The sequence below is a fragment of the Vombatus ursinus genome, unplaced genomic scaffold (genome assembly GCF_900497805.2).
Source record: "Vombatus ursinus unplaced genomic scaffold, bare-nosed wombat genome assembly UNPS02014812.1, whole genome shotgun sequence".
In the NCBI taxonomy this organism is placed as follows: Eukaryota; Metazoa; Chordata; class Mammalia; order Diprotodontia; family Vombatidae; genus Vombatus; species Vombatus ursinus.
The window spans coordinates 83,349,523-83,364,537 of NW_020954590.1; the positions used below are offsets into that span (position 1 = coordinate 83,349,523).

At 35.1% G+C, this 15,015-nt stretch overlaps 1 protein-coding gene across 2 annotated transcripts in view; it reads right to left on the bottom strand.

Annotated features, from left to right (window-relative positions):
• LOC114054226 (aspartyl/asparaginyl beta-hydroxylase-like) overlaps positions 1-15,015 on the bottom strand; it is a 151,422-nt gene that overhangs the window by 15,465 nt on the left and 120,942 nt on the right. Inside the window, exon 15 of one of the 2 annotated variants that reach the window (XM_027877399.1) lies at positions 5,692-5,733. In XM_027877399.1, coding sequence (XP_027733200.1) covers positions 5,692-5,733 — 42 coding nt within the window. Of the gene's footprint in view, positions 1-5,691; positions 5,734-12,914; positions 14,226-15,015 lie in introns of those variants that run through there. The other variant, XM_027877400.1, reaches the window with a different exon arrangement.

Here is a 15,015-nt window from a genome sequence, read left to right on the forward strand (position 1 = left end):
AATTACTTTAGCAACCACTGCATTAAGTAATACACACACACACACACACACAGGACCAAAAAGTACTCAATTTTTGGACACAAATCCAAGATGTTCCTTTGAATAATAATCAAACAGTCTTAAGACTTGGAAGGGACCTCAGAAACGGTAAAGCATAACACATACCTGAACAAGATTTTTCACTACAATGTATCTGAAAAGCAGTCAGTCATTCAACCTTTGCTTTAAAATATTCTGAGAGAAAAAACCACCACCTCCTAAGAAAATCTAGAGGAGGATGCAAAACTGACTGAAACAATACATAGTGTGGAATATCTCTACACCTAACTAGATCAAACAATCAATAGTCAATCAACAAACATTCATTAAGTACTTACTGTGTGCCAGGCACTGTGCTAAACACTGGGGATACAAAAGGGAGCAAAAGACAATCTCTACCTTCAAGGAGTTTACAATCTAATGGGGAGGCAAAATGCAAACAAATACATACAAAGCAAGTTATGTACAGGATAAATAGGAAATAATTAACCGAGAGACAGCACTAGAATGAAGGGGGGTTACAGAAGGCTTCCAGCAGACAGCAGAATTTCAAACTCATCTGCAACCTTTAGCCTTAGAGCAATGCAGGGGGTTAGTGGGGGAGCACTGAGAGGTTCAGTCACTAGCCCAGAGGCAGAACAGTGACTAAAATAGGAATGCCCTACAAGGACCTAGATCAAACAATCAATAATCACTCAATAAATACTTATTAAATACTAGTAGAAATAGCATATGACAGAGCCTATCTTGAACCCAAGTCTTCCTCATTTCAAAGTCAGACCTTTATCTATCCAAAGCTGACTCTCATTCATCTCTTGAATAGTTTTAACTAGGAAGTTTTTCCTTACATTAAGCCAAAATCTGCCTAGGTGCAACTTCCACTGATTATTTTTAGTTCTGCCAAACCTAATTTCTCTATAACAACCCTTCAAATACTTGAAGGCAGCTATCATGCTCCTTCTAATCTCTACCAGGTTAAAAAGCCTCAACTCCTTCAACTAATCCTTAATGAGGTAGCCCTTCACCATCCTGGAGATCTTAACTCTGGGCACTCTCTGGACAACACATTTCCTTCCAAAACAAAGGTGTCTAGAAGTGAACACAATACTCCAGATGCGGTCTGATGAGGGCAGACTACAGCTGAACTATCATCTCCTTAGTCCTGTACAGTACGATTTTCTTAATGCAGCCTAAGAGTAAGACTAGCATAGTAGATAATAAAACTAGCCTCTGAATCAGGAAGACTTGAATTCAATTACCATCTTTGATACATATTAACTACATGATCCTAGGCAAGTCTAGTCCCCCAGGAAATATAAGTGTTGCCCTAGGAACAGGAGGTTTCTTTTTTCTTTTTCTTCTTCTTCTTTTTTTTTTTTTTTGGCTAGGCCATGGGGTTAAGTGACTTGCCCAGGGTCACACAGCTAGTAAGGATTATGTGTCTGAGGTCAGATTTGAACTCAGGTGCTCCTGACTTCAGGGCTAGTGCTCTATCCACTGCACCACCTACGTACTCCCAGTAGAGGAAGTTTCTTAACAGAGCAGTTTCCCTGTATTAATGAGATCACTGAGTTTGGCTTTTTTGAAAAGATATACATTTAACAGTACCCTATCTTAAACTATATTATAAGGCAGTAATTATCAAAATCATCTGGTACGGTCTAAGAAACAGGAAGGCAGATCAATGGAATAGAGTAGACATACAATTTACAGCAGTAAATAAACATAATAACCTTATATTTGACAAGTATAAAGACTCAAGATTTTGAGTTATGAATTCATTATTTGGTAAAAATTGTTGGGAAAACTGGAAAGCAGTGTGACAGAAACTGGGAGATCAATACCTTACACCACTTATCAAGATAAGGTCAAAATGGATACATGACCTAGATACGAAGAGAGATATTACACGAAAGTTAAAACATGGAACACATTACATATCAGATTACGGACAGTTTGTGAAAAAACAAGAGACAAAAAGCAAAGTTAAGTGTAAAATGGATAATTTCAATTACATTTAAGTTAAAAAGTTTTTGTACAAATAAAATAAATGTAACCAATATCAGAAGGAAAGCAGAAACTTGGGGGAAAATTTTATAGACAGTTTTTCAGATATAGGTCTCATATTTAAAATATATAAAGAACCTTGTCAAATCTATAAGAGGACAAGTCATTCCCCAATCAATAAATGGTCAAAAGATATGAACAGGCAGTTTTCCAATGAAGAAATCAAAACAATTTATAGTCATATGAAAAAATGTTCTAAATCATTACTGATTAGAGAAATGTAAATTAAAACAACCCTGAGATATTATTTTACACCTACCAGATTGGCTAAAATGACTGAAGGGGAAAGCGAAAAATGTTGGAAGGAATGTGGAAAAACTGAGACACTAATTCATTGCTGGTAGAATTGTGAACTGATTCAACCATTTTGGAGAGCAATCTGGAATTATGACAAGGAGCTATTAAACTGCCTACATGGGTGGGGAACCTGTGGCCTTGAGGCCACATGCAGCCTTCTACATCTTTGGGTGAGACCCTTTGAGTCCAATTTTTACAGAACAAATGCTTTTATTAAGGGGATTTGTTCTGGGAAGTTTGGATCAGTCAAAAGAATGCACTTGAGGACTTCTTAGAGGCTGCACATGTGGCCTTGAGGCCACAGGTTCCCCATCCCTGGCTTTGGCCTAGCAATATCACTACTAGACCTATTTCCAAAGATGATTAGAAAAAAAAGGAAAAGAACCTATATATTTTAAAATGTTTATAGCAGCTCTCTTTGTGGTGGCAAAGAACCAGAAATTGCAAGGATGCTCATCAATTGGGGAAATGGCTAAACAATTTGTGGTATATGATTGTGATGGAATATTACTATGCTATAAGAAATGATGAGCTCAGTGATCTTAGAAAAACATGGAAAGACTTGCACAAAATAATGAAGAGCAAAGTGAGTAGAACCAAAATTACACTGTATACAGTAACAGCAATATTGTTTTAAGACCGACTTTGAATGAATAAGTTATTTTGACTATTATAAATACCCAATTGACTATAAAGGATATATGATGAAAGATGCTATCTACATCTAGAGAAATAACTGATAAATAGAAGTATATATGAAATAATTTTACATATACATGTATATACCTATTTGTGTTTAATGGTGGCCATCTCTAGGGCGGGGGGGTAGAAAAAAGGAAATTTACATAATAACTGTTCCATATATAAAGGGAATATCAAGTTGTATATAGTAGATTTGTAGTTTTGTGTGCAATCATCTTTTTCATTATTATACTATGCTATAGAAACACTTGTTTTATTTCATAAATGAAAAATAAAATATATTTTTAAAAAGTGAAAAAAATAAGGAATACATTAGCTTTTGGGGCTACCAAATCACAGTGTTTACTAGCCACATCTCTCCCATCTTATATTGTTGAAGCTGATTTTTTTGAACCCAAGCCTAAGATTTTGAATTGTACCTCATTAGATCTGCCACAGGGTAGCTTACTGAAATCTTTTTGGGTCCTAACTGTAATCAGACATGTTATCTAGAAACTGAGTTGGACAAAGGTAGAGGGATAATGGGATGGAAGTTATGATTGTTCCTTTAGGAAAGGAAACAACCAGAATTTTTATTATTACTCTTATTACTGATCTATCAGTGGAAGGCACAACAGGGATTATTAACTACTTTCTCTTCTCCATGCACTATAGTAGAGATTCTTTGTGTGTGTGTGTGTGTGTGTGTGTATGTGTGTGCACGCGTGTGTATGAGAAGTCTATGGACCCCTTCTCAGAATACTTTTTAAAAAATTCATAATTTAAAGAAATGCTAAATTTAGAAGTTAGTAAAATTAAGAGATATATTTTTTTCTCCATCAAAGTTACACACTATCTATGAAATCTATCTTTGGACTTCTTGCATGGGGAAGGAGGGTTCCATGGACTCCAAATTAAAAGCCCCTCCCCTGTGGGTTGAACCTTCCAGTTTGATATTGAGAGGTGAGGCATATTCCCTACAGCAAAGAAATTTGGCTGAAAGAGTAGGCTGAATGAAGAGTGCTTTTCTCTCAGTACAGTTTCCTGAAAAATCAGTCTAGAACTCCCATCTGCTGAGAATCTGCCAACGAACAATGAATCACCAATTGAATGACCAATTGGGAAATCATGTAATGCTTTCAATGTCCCCAAGTCACTCTGAAACAAAAACTCACCTTTTAAAAACACCAATATCCTACTGAGGATTGATCATACAATGCCATAATCCATAAAAAAATCTTTAAAAAATCAGAATTGTGGGCTGCCCACAGATGAAAGGAGGAAACATGGTAGGCAAAAATAGACTGAAGTATTTTACCAGGTACAAAGTACAAGCTAGAAAAAATACTGAAGACATCTAGAAAAGGAGGTAGATGTATATATTAGGAAGGAAGAGCAAGGGATAACAGCACTTGTACTACAAGGATCAAAAAGTGAGGATGGGCTGGGACCTGCACCATTAGAGGGAGTATACACATTAGTGAAAGAACAAATTCATTAAAGAATTAAATTGTGTATCATTCAAAAAGTATTCACTTTTAGCTAATTTTCAAATATGACAACTCATAGAGGAATCTAGTATACATTTCCCAATTTCCCCAATGGGACAAATGGAATGGTAGCCTGGCATCAATAGTGAATTCCAATGTTAATGTGATGCCTGAGGGCAATTCACATCTGGTTTGATTAAGCTTCCCTTTTGAAGAAAGGGGAAGTAACTTGTTCAGGACTTCAACGACAGAGTATATGTGCAAAAAAAAAAAAAGTACTTTGTTTTTTCTATTAAACAGGTGAAAGATCTTTTCCAACATTCTTTTCACTATCAAGGAGTCCAGTAGAGTCAACAGTAAAGGGGTTAAATGGTTAAGTGATCAGATCAGAAGTAATCTAAACTACAGATGAATATCAAATTATCAGTGTCACCAAAGCATGCCTTTTCTGGCATATGCAGTAATCAATCGACAAGAATGCATTAGGTACCTACTAGATGAAAGGCACTGTGATGATACGATAAACCTAGTTTTTAACTTTTTTGCTCTGATTTTTCTTCATATGTTTTAATAGGTAGTAATAGTTAACAACACATCCTTTATATTTAGGCAGCTAGACAGAACAATGGATTAAGTACTGGGCCTGGAATCAGGAAAATGAGTTCAAAACCAGCCTCAAACACTTACTAGCTTGTCTGACCACAGGAAAGTCACTTAACCTATATCTGCCTCAATTTCTTCATCTGTAAAAATGAAGACAATAACAGCACTACCTCCTAGGATTGTTGTGAGGAACAAATGAGATAGTGATTGTAAAGCATTTGGCACAGGGCTTGGCACATAGTAAGTGCTATATAACTATTAGCATTAATAATACTATCAATAAATATTAATGCTAATATTTATATTAATTAATAATTATTTAGCTAAAGGTTGAACTAAATCACATTATTTGGTATGAGACTATAGTGATTCTACAGTAGTACTTAATATAAGACAAAGTCCAAATGAAAACATAAGCAATTTTTTTAGAAATACAAAATTTGAACACCTCATTAACTGCATAGTGACATCAATACATATATTGTAGCTGAATAGTGAAACTAAATGATCTCACCTTTTTCTTTTTGTTCTGGATCATTTGTTTTCACAGCTGTTTCTGAAAGATTAGAGAAAAAAAACAAGAAACATTATGAAATTTAGCATTCAAAATCTCAATGAGTAAAAATAGTTTTTTAATCTTTGTGAGTAGTGATGACTTCATTCATCACCCTTGAATTCCTAGCACCTAGAAAAGTACTTTGCAAATAGTAGAACCTTAATTAATAAATACTCATTGACTTTTAGTGAAAAATGAATCTTAAGTAAATAAAAAATTCTCTTAGACTGAACTTTTTAAGCAGGAAATTTACTCAAGTGCAATGATACTATGCCCTCAGAGGCAGCTAGGTGGCGCAATGGGTAGAGCTCTGGGTCTGGAACCAGGAAGACTCCTCTCCCTGAATTTAAATATGGCCTCAGACACTTACTAGCTGTGTGATCCTGGGCAAGTCACTTAACTCTGTTTGCCTCAGTTTACTCATCTGTAAAATGACCTGGAGAAGTAAATGGCAAACCACTACAGTATCTTTGCCAAGAAAACCCCAAATGCCATCACAAAGAGTCAGACACAACTGAAATGACTAAACAATAACACTATGCCCTTACTATAAGCATGCAATTTGAGTGAAGCCGTAAGGACAAAGAAAAAAATACAATTGACCAAGGTTCAATTTATTTTCATAGTCATAAGAACATTTCTATAATATTCCCATAAGTGAATTTTAGCACAGGTGGCATTACTCTAGCATGATAGGTCTCTATAAGTCTAAGCTATGCATGAATTACAGTCATATTATAATTAAAGGCAGCAGGAAACAAGGAAAGGAATACAGCGTTTGGAGTCAGGACCTGGGTTGGAATTCTGCCTCTGCTCATTATTACCTGTGTGAGCTTGAAAGAGTTACTTAAAGAAACTGCTCTCATGTGCACTTGTTACTGCACTGTTGAATATCGAAACCTTGTAAAGAACCACCTTCTTTCTCCCCAAGCCCAACACACACATGTACCCAGGATGGTCAACAGCTCATCTGAATGTCCTTTTCCACCAGGACATTTCTCCTTAGTCACTAATGCCATTCAAAAACAGCTTGACAGAAAATAAGAATCTTTTAGTCTACTCATAGCTAAATTTACAAAAGATGTATAGGAAAGTAAGTGTCACCTTAATTCATGTGCTTAGTTCCAAATATAGAGTTCAAATGCTCTTAGAGGAATTTGTTAGAAGCCTTAAAATACTTCCAGTTTCTTATTAAAATCTGAATGCTCCTCTTAAAAGAAGCCAGTTGTCTTTTAAAGGATGATCCTTTTGGGGCTAGCTCATACCTTTAGTTTTTAACAAAAACTTCGTTTAAGTATTGGAATAATTTTCAGAGCGTCACCTGTTGGAATGCTTATGTCTTTCCAAGCGCTGAATTCATGTTTCTAAACCTCCTCTATTATTTAACAGCATGGATCCAGCACCCAGGAAGATCTAAGCATCCTGACTCCTAGATCAGGATTTATAGATATACTGTATTAGAAGTTGTATCAGAAGTTAAGTGCCTACGGTGTTGCTATGGAACAAGCAAATTGAACTAGGGAGTCTTTGCAATGGAAAACTAGAAACCCAGGTTTGAATCCCTAAGCCAGGCCTGTTCAATTCGTGGCCTGGGGGCCACGTGTGGCAGGCCAAAGGATTTCCTCTACTTACAAAGGACATTTTCCTCTACATTTTTCTCAGGCTGCCCAAAATCCTTTGGTATGCTGCAGGTTGTGCAGGCCTGTCCTACACTGTTACTATCTCTACAGGAGAAACTCTCTGGAACTCAATTCTCACATCTGTAAAATAAGAGAGTTAAGACTACACCACATCTGAAGTCTCTTTTTTGTCTTTTACTGTATAATCTTAACGTTTAATAAATCTATATACAGAGTAAGTGATTTCTGTACAAGTTGAGTAAACATAAATTTGTGCTCGCGGCCACCACTGCACTGAAACAGACTGTTCCATCTGTAAGGGATCTCAGAGAAATGTCTGCTCTAATCCACTCATTTTCAGAGAAGGACGCTGAAGCTCAGGCAGTAAAATGAAATGTGAGAGGCAACACAAAATGTTGGTGGCAGTCATCCAGGTCTTCTGACACCGAGTCCAGGACTTTTTGCTCTGTATCACTCTGAGTTGGGTTTTTTTTTTAATAGGTAAGGAACATGATGCTAAACAAGGTCAAGCTTCCAATATATTAGGTTCATGTTGTTTCATGCATGGAAATAGACTGCAACAACTCTTCCTCATCACAAGTTTGGCTACGTATCTCACAAATGGGGTATAAGCCAGACCACGCAACAGTTTGGGAATGGGTCCATGTAAATCATATATATATACACACATACAGATATAATGTCACAGAATATTATTTGGGCAATAAGGATACAAAAAGAGTTTTAGAAGTTTCGTGAGAAGTTCCTGAGACCCCACAGAACTTCCTTGAGGACTATTTAAGTTCTGTCTTCCTTGGTTTCCTAATCTGTAAAATGGGAATAACATCACCTATCTCCCAGAGTTTCCCTGAGGAAAAAAGGAATTAAAGTTTGTAAAATGTTTTACAAACATTAAATTACTATACAATGGCTTGTTGCTGTTGTTGTTGTTACCTTTAATATCCTTGCTTTTGATTTTTGCCCACCCTTACCTTCCTGGACTACTTTTTACCACCATGGAGACTGCTTTCCTGAAGGAGGGGGCAGTGGTTGGATATCTTTTTATTAAAGTAATAGTTTATTTGAACCCTGATGTCTAAGGGATCCACTAGATGTGGAACCAGGCCCAGGATCTGAATAAAAAAGCAACCAATTCTGCAAAGTCTCCAGAAATGATGATGGAAAAACTCCAATAACCTCAAGAATGGTTTAAAAGAACAATGAGAGTTCATTGAAAATTAAAAAAAAAATAAGATAAAAATTAAATCCCTTAAGGAAGAAATCAACAAGTTGTAACTTAGCTTTCACAGAAGGCATTACTGTCCATCGACATGACAATGTGTATCAATTTCACAGTAATATTTTAATTTCTTGAAATCTATACCTCCTATAAAGTTCTAGCCCTAATGGATCTTTTATTTCCCTTCAAAATTCCCCATTTCTATAACCTCAGAATTATCCTTGCCTCTTAACTCCACTTCAACTTCCATATTCTATCAGCTGAAGAGTCTCAATGATCCAACCTCCACCACACCTCTGTCATTTATTGCTTCAATTAACAAGCATTCACAAATGTCAAGCACAATGCAAGGTGTACTGGGAACATGTATACAAAACTTATACTTTCCCTGCCCTCAAGAAATTTACATTCTATCCAAGGGAGAAAACATGTACTTTAAATGGATCAGAAAAGACTTCATGTAGAAGGTGATGCATAAGCTGAGCTTTGAAAGAAACTAAGGATTCTAGGTGGTTGAAGTGAAGAGGGGGGATATACACAGTGCAAATGCAAAGAAATGGGAGATGTAATGTCTTGTGTGAAGATCAATAAGGCTAGTTTGGATGAACAGTAGAGAGTATAAAACAAAGTTCCGTATAATTAGACTGGAAAGGCAGAATAAAACCATATTGTGAAGGGTTTTAAATGTCAAACAATGGCATTTTTATTTGATCCTAGAAGCAATAGGGTGTCACCGGAGTTTACTAAGAAGGAGACACAGCCAGATAGGGGTTTTAGTAAATCCACTTTGGTAACTATGGGGAGGATGGACTGGAGAGAGAGTAGAAGCAAAGGAGACCAGGTTAAGAGGCTGCTGGAATAACTAGGCTACTGGCCGTGGAATAAAGAAGAGATATATCCAAGACATTGTTGTGGTAGAATTAGTGAGCCTTGGCAGCTGTTTGGATATATGAAGTGAGGTATGGTAAGGAAGGGTCAATGATGACTCTGAGGTTGACCAACCTGGATGACTAACAGGATGGTGCCGCACTTACTAGAAAAAGGACAGTTTGGAAGTGGAGTGAGTTTGGAAGGAAAAGGTATGTTCTTTGCACAGGTTGAGTTGGAGATGCCTACGGGACATCTATTTTAAAATGTGCTTATCATTTCTCACTTGAGCTATAAGTCTCATAGTTCTCCAGCTCCTAAAGTGATTTTCTTAAAACACAGATCTGAACCATGTCTGTCTGTGTCAATCTCTCTCTCACATACACACACATTTCACACGTACACACAAAAAGTACACACACATGCATACACCCCTTATCCATAGTAATATATAAGATTGTCAGCCTGGCATTCAAGACCATCCACAATCTATTTCCCATTTATGTCTTAGTTCATATTACTTCCCTTCATACACTATTTATTCCAATCAAATTAGCCTCCCTCCTATTCCCTTTCCCACCTTTGTACTTTTGCACAAGTTGTTCCCCATGCCTGGAATGCAATCATTCCTCAACTCTAGTTTTTTGGGTGTTTTTTAGGTTTTTTTTGTTCTTTTTTTAAATTTAAATTTATTTTTTATTTATAAAATAAAATAAGCATTTCTATAACATAGCACAATAAAGATAAATACATATGAAACCGCAAATTCACTATGTACAACTTCCTATTTCTTTTAAATACATAAGGTTATTGTGTAAATTTCATTTTTTCCCCTTCCTCCCCCCCTCCCCAGAGATGACTACCATTAGACACAAAAAGGGGTGTGTGTATTATCTCTTTCTCCTCAACTCTAACTTTTGGAGTTCTAGCTTCCCTCAACACACAGCTTAGGCACTACCTTCTACACAAGCCTTCTGATCCTTACCATTGTGGACAATCTCTCCCTTCTGAAATTATTTTGCACTATTTTCTATGTACCTGTACATACTGATCAGTGTACATATTATACCCTCCTAGGAAGTTTCTTAAGGTCAGAAAAAGCTTTGATTTTGCCTTTGTACCTCTAACTAGTCTAGAACAAGTCTTATTATATTTATCAAGCATGTACTATGTACAAAGCATTGTGCTCAGTTATGGGGATAAAAGAGAAAAAATTTAGTATTTCCTGACCTTAAAGAATTTTATATTCTCCTGGATGGAGAGAGGAACAGATACAAAATGTACAGATAAGTAAATATAAGGTAATTTAAGGAGGAATATCACTCTTATAGACAGGAGGGTCAAAGACGACTTGACAGAGAAGGATTCATGAATTTGCTGAATCTTTTTTTTTTAAAACCAAGAACTATAGTCAAGAATCTCTTAAATTCAAAAATACATTTTTTCAAAGTTTCTAAGTTTTACAGAATTAATTCATGATTTATTCCCCAAAATTAACATTTTCTTACAACTTACATGAAGATAAGCCGTGTATATGTAGCAAATATTTTTGCAAAATAAAAATCAGTACGCTCTGAAAAGGTTCCAATAATTACAGCTTCACTGGCAATAAACACTTCCAAAAAGAAAATATGTCCTATGGGAGATATATACCCTATTCACGTTAGTGTGAATTACTTTAATCAGATTAACACCTAATCAAAATTCCTATCAGTCAGAACATTTTTATTAGGGGCAAATGACTGGATTGTAATAAGTAATCGTAGATAGCCAGAAGACAGCATAGTGAAACCAAACATCTGGAAAAGCAGGGGGAAAAAGCAACAGGAAATGTAAGAATAATTCAAGAAGTGAGATATTAGGGCAACAAAGACATTGCATATTTTATAATTTTGCCTAGCACCCATGGGGTATTCATGTGCCAATAAAAAGAACACCCCTGTTGCCTTTGGCACATAGGCAATTCTCTGAGGCTCAAGTAAATAAAAAGTAAAATAAGTGAATAAAAAATAAAATTAAAGGCCTAATTTGGAAGGCTTCAAAATTATACCTCTCCTCAATTCTTCATAGTCCATTTAGGTCTATTTCAGCCCAATAACTCCCAATCTAAATCTTGCCCTTTTCCTTTTGGGGGGCATTGATGGTGGAGAAAAAGTAAAAGACAGAGATATATATGGACACCTTATTCTTCTTTCCTTCCCACACATTATCATTAGTATAGTATTTGAGATATGCCTTTATAAACAAACACCTTAGACTTTCCTTGTCCCTCTCCACCCCTAAAATACAGAAAAACTGAATTTGATTGTACATGGAAATTTGACATAAGCACTGTGATTGTGGCTTCTTTCCATTTAGCCCCTATACCATGGTTAAGGAAATGCATGAAAATAAAATACTGTGTACCATTGCCAAACATTTCTCTCCCCCTGTTCCACCTTGGCAATTTTCCCTAGGCTTCTGCCATCTACACCATTTACCCAGTACCTCAGGAACTAGATTAAAAGTAATTGGAAAATATCTGACAAAATAAATATACAATAGAACACAGTGTTAAATGTGGTTTTCTAAGTCAATATGCAGCCCCTACTGTTTAGTGGCCCCTGTTTCTTTTTGAGTTTGACACCACTGATCTACATTATAAACATGCTATATTTGGAATCCATTGTACATTGTGAGTTCTGTGGTTCCTTCCCCACCCACCTCCCTTCCTCAAGTAAGGAAGTTGGGAATTCCAAACACTTCTAGTCAAAACTTTTTCAATGGCTGCTAAAAGTGCAGTGCGTAAAAATGTGTATTAGTAAGGCACACAGGAAGTCTGAGAACTACTAAAGTTTGCATATTTTTTAAGTAATCAAATATATTAGTTCTCTAAAATAATATTCTGTAGATTAAGTAGAAATATATATATATTAATAAATTACTTTATGATACACCTAAAGTACAGCTTTTTAAAATAAAGACACTTGCAAAGGCACAAATATTCTTCTGTGTTTTATTGTAGTCAAATGACATTAACAGAAGAAATATACATTTTATTTTTATTTTTTTAATCCATTGATCCTTCCCAGCTTGGCACACATTTGTAAACATGAAGTTCATAAAATCAGTTATCGAGAATTACAAAGGAACTAAAATCTGACCATAGCATAATGTATCCTCAGTTTCTAGTATTCTATAAATAGATTATCATATACAAAAGATTTATCTTTCCCATTCACCAATCTTATGTTACTTCCAAGTTTCCTTAAAAAATATGGCTTTATAAAAATATTCTACAATTCACAGCATGAATTGAGAATTTTTTGATTACACATATCAATTCTATATCACCCATGTCACAGCTTTAGAGGATTATTGCTTTCCTTACCAGTTTATAGCTTATTGTTTTTGAATATATTTCATATGTAGTTAGCATTCCGAACTTATTAAAATAATACTCTGCTCACTGCATGTCAAAAACACAAAACAGATTTTAGTTCTTTTTTTTTCAGCAGAAAATAAAGGTTTCTCTCAGAGACAGTATTTAACATACTTGAGATACGTGCCGGTCAATTAGAAGGCAACTACATTTATGACTTACTTCACTAATGTTTCTCTACAAGTGAAGTTTTCTCCACCTCTTTTTAACAGACAAAACAATCTATTGTGTTTTTTAACCACAAGCAACAGCTTCTGAGCCAAAATAAACATAAAATGATGTAACAAAAAAAAAAAAAAGAACTTACATGGTATGAAATAGCAACATGCAACAGACTACATATCAATTTAGAAAAATGTTAATCAAAATAGGTAGATATAACTGACTTTGAAAGAGTTTTATTCTTAACATCACTGTATATTCAACAGCTAAGTACTTTTAGCTTAAGCAAACTTGCCAAAGGCAAACAAGCATTCAATTATATACCAGCAACTTCTAATGCTAAAATTTCAACAGTAGATTAAAAATACAGCTAAGATCCTATCAGTCTGTTGGAACAAAATGTGTTTCATAAATTAGCTTACATTTTGCCTACATATTTAAAATGTCATTTTCTTCAACACACTGAAAAATAAGTTTATCTTATGTATAAGAAATTCCAACCTTCATATTTAATAGTTTAAGCCATTTTCTAAATAGCCAGTTAAACAAATAGTACTTTACAAAAGCTTCATTTTTGCACTTTTAGCAGAATGCTTGAAATTCACGTTGATAAAAACCAGTGCATTTCAAAATTTCACAGCTCACATACTTGTTAGGGTTACTAATTAAGGGTGCTGACCAAAATGGTCCTTAGCAGTTATAAAATGATTTTTAAAGCATCCTACACTTAAAACAGTTCACCCAAATTATTCTCAAATTTTGCTGCTAAGTACACATAACAAAATATACATTAAAAAACTTTCAAAAGTCTATAACTGCTATATTATTAATAGAAGATAAAGAACTACTTGAAGATCACACATAAATGCTTAAGATAACTCTTACAAGAAAAAAAAGAGGCAAAACAAAACCAATGAATGCATTGAATTTGACACCCGTCCCCCCCAAAAAAAATGAATACAGAAAGGTAGATATAAATTACTTCTAAAATGTTTGTGTGTGTTTTATTCGTGTTCTAATATGACAGTTGGCTATCACTCCTTTAAGATATCTTAGTGTTCCTTCCCAAAGATACTGATCTCCTTAGCAATCACTTCACAAGAGCTATCATAGCCATCTGTTCCCCGTGAGGTTATGGCTGGTCCTCCTGTAGTAGGGACAGTCTTTTTGAAGCTTTAAGTATCTGTGAAAATAAGGGGAGATCTAAATTAAAGGACCAACCAGACACAGAATGTAATATCACTCCATTTAAATATTTACTTAAAACACTAAAAAATATCAAAGTGTAAATGCTTTTTACAGAGGAAAACTTTGCAACAAAATAGTTACTTGCTAATAACTATCTGTTATGGGAGGATATCAGCTAAATTAGGTAGGAGTATAAGTTGTGAGATTATATTAATCAGTCTATAGCCTTTGAATTTTGAATTCCTTGATTTTCAAATAAAACAAAAGGTTTTGTTTTTCTTTTTGGTTTTGTCCTATGCCTAATCAGTGTAGGTAGCTACCTTTGTGGAAGTTCCCTCAACAATTCAACTGTAAATTATAGTCTTATAAAATTTCCTGAGGCACTGAGAGTATAAATGACATGATCATAAAACTAGTATGAGCCAGAAATAACACTTGAACCCAGATCTTTCTTACTCCAAGGCTGAACTTCTATCTACTATGTCATGTTGCCAATCCAAAGTTAAGGATGGCTGAAATTAGAGAATTTCAATTGACCAATGAAAGGCAATTACTGGTATTTATTCATTTATTCTTCTCCTCTCTGGTGTTTTCAGTTAAAGGTAAAGGAAATAATAAGAGAAAAGCCTAGAACAATATTTTAAAATTGTGCCTTGTATGTCTGAGCAGTTAGAGAGAATAGCCACAGTTTAAGTATCCTAACTAAAATCACACCATTTCAGTTTAAATGACTGGTAGAAAGAGAAAATGCTCAATAGAATGGAAATTCAACAAAATATTTCCTG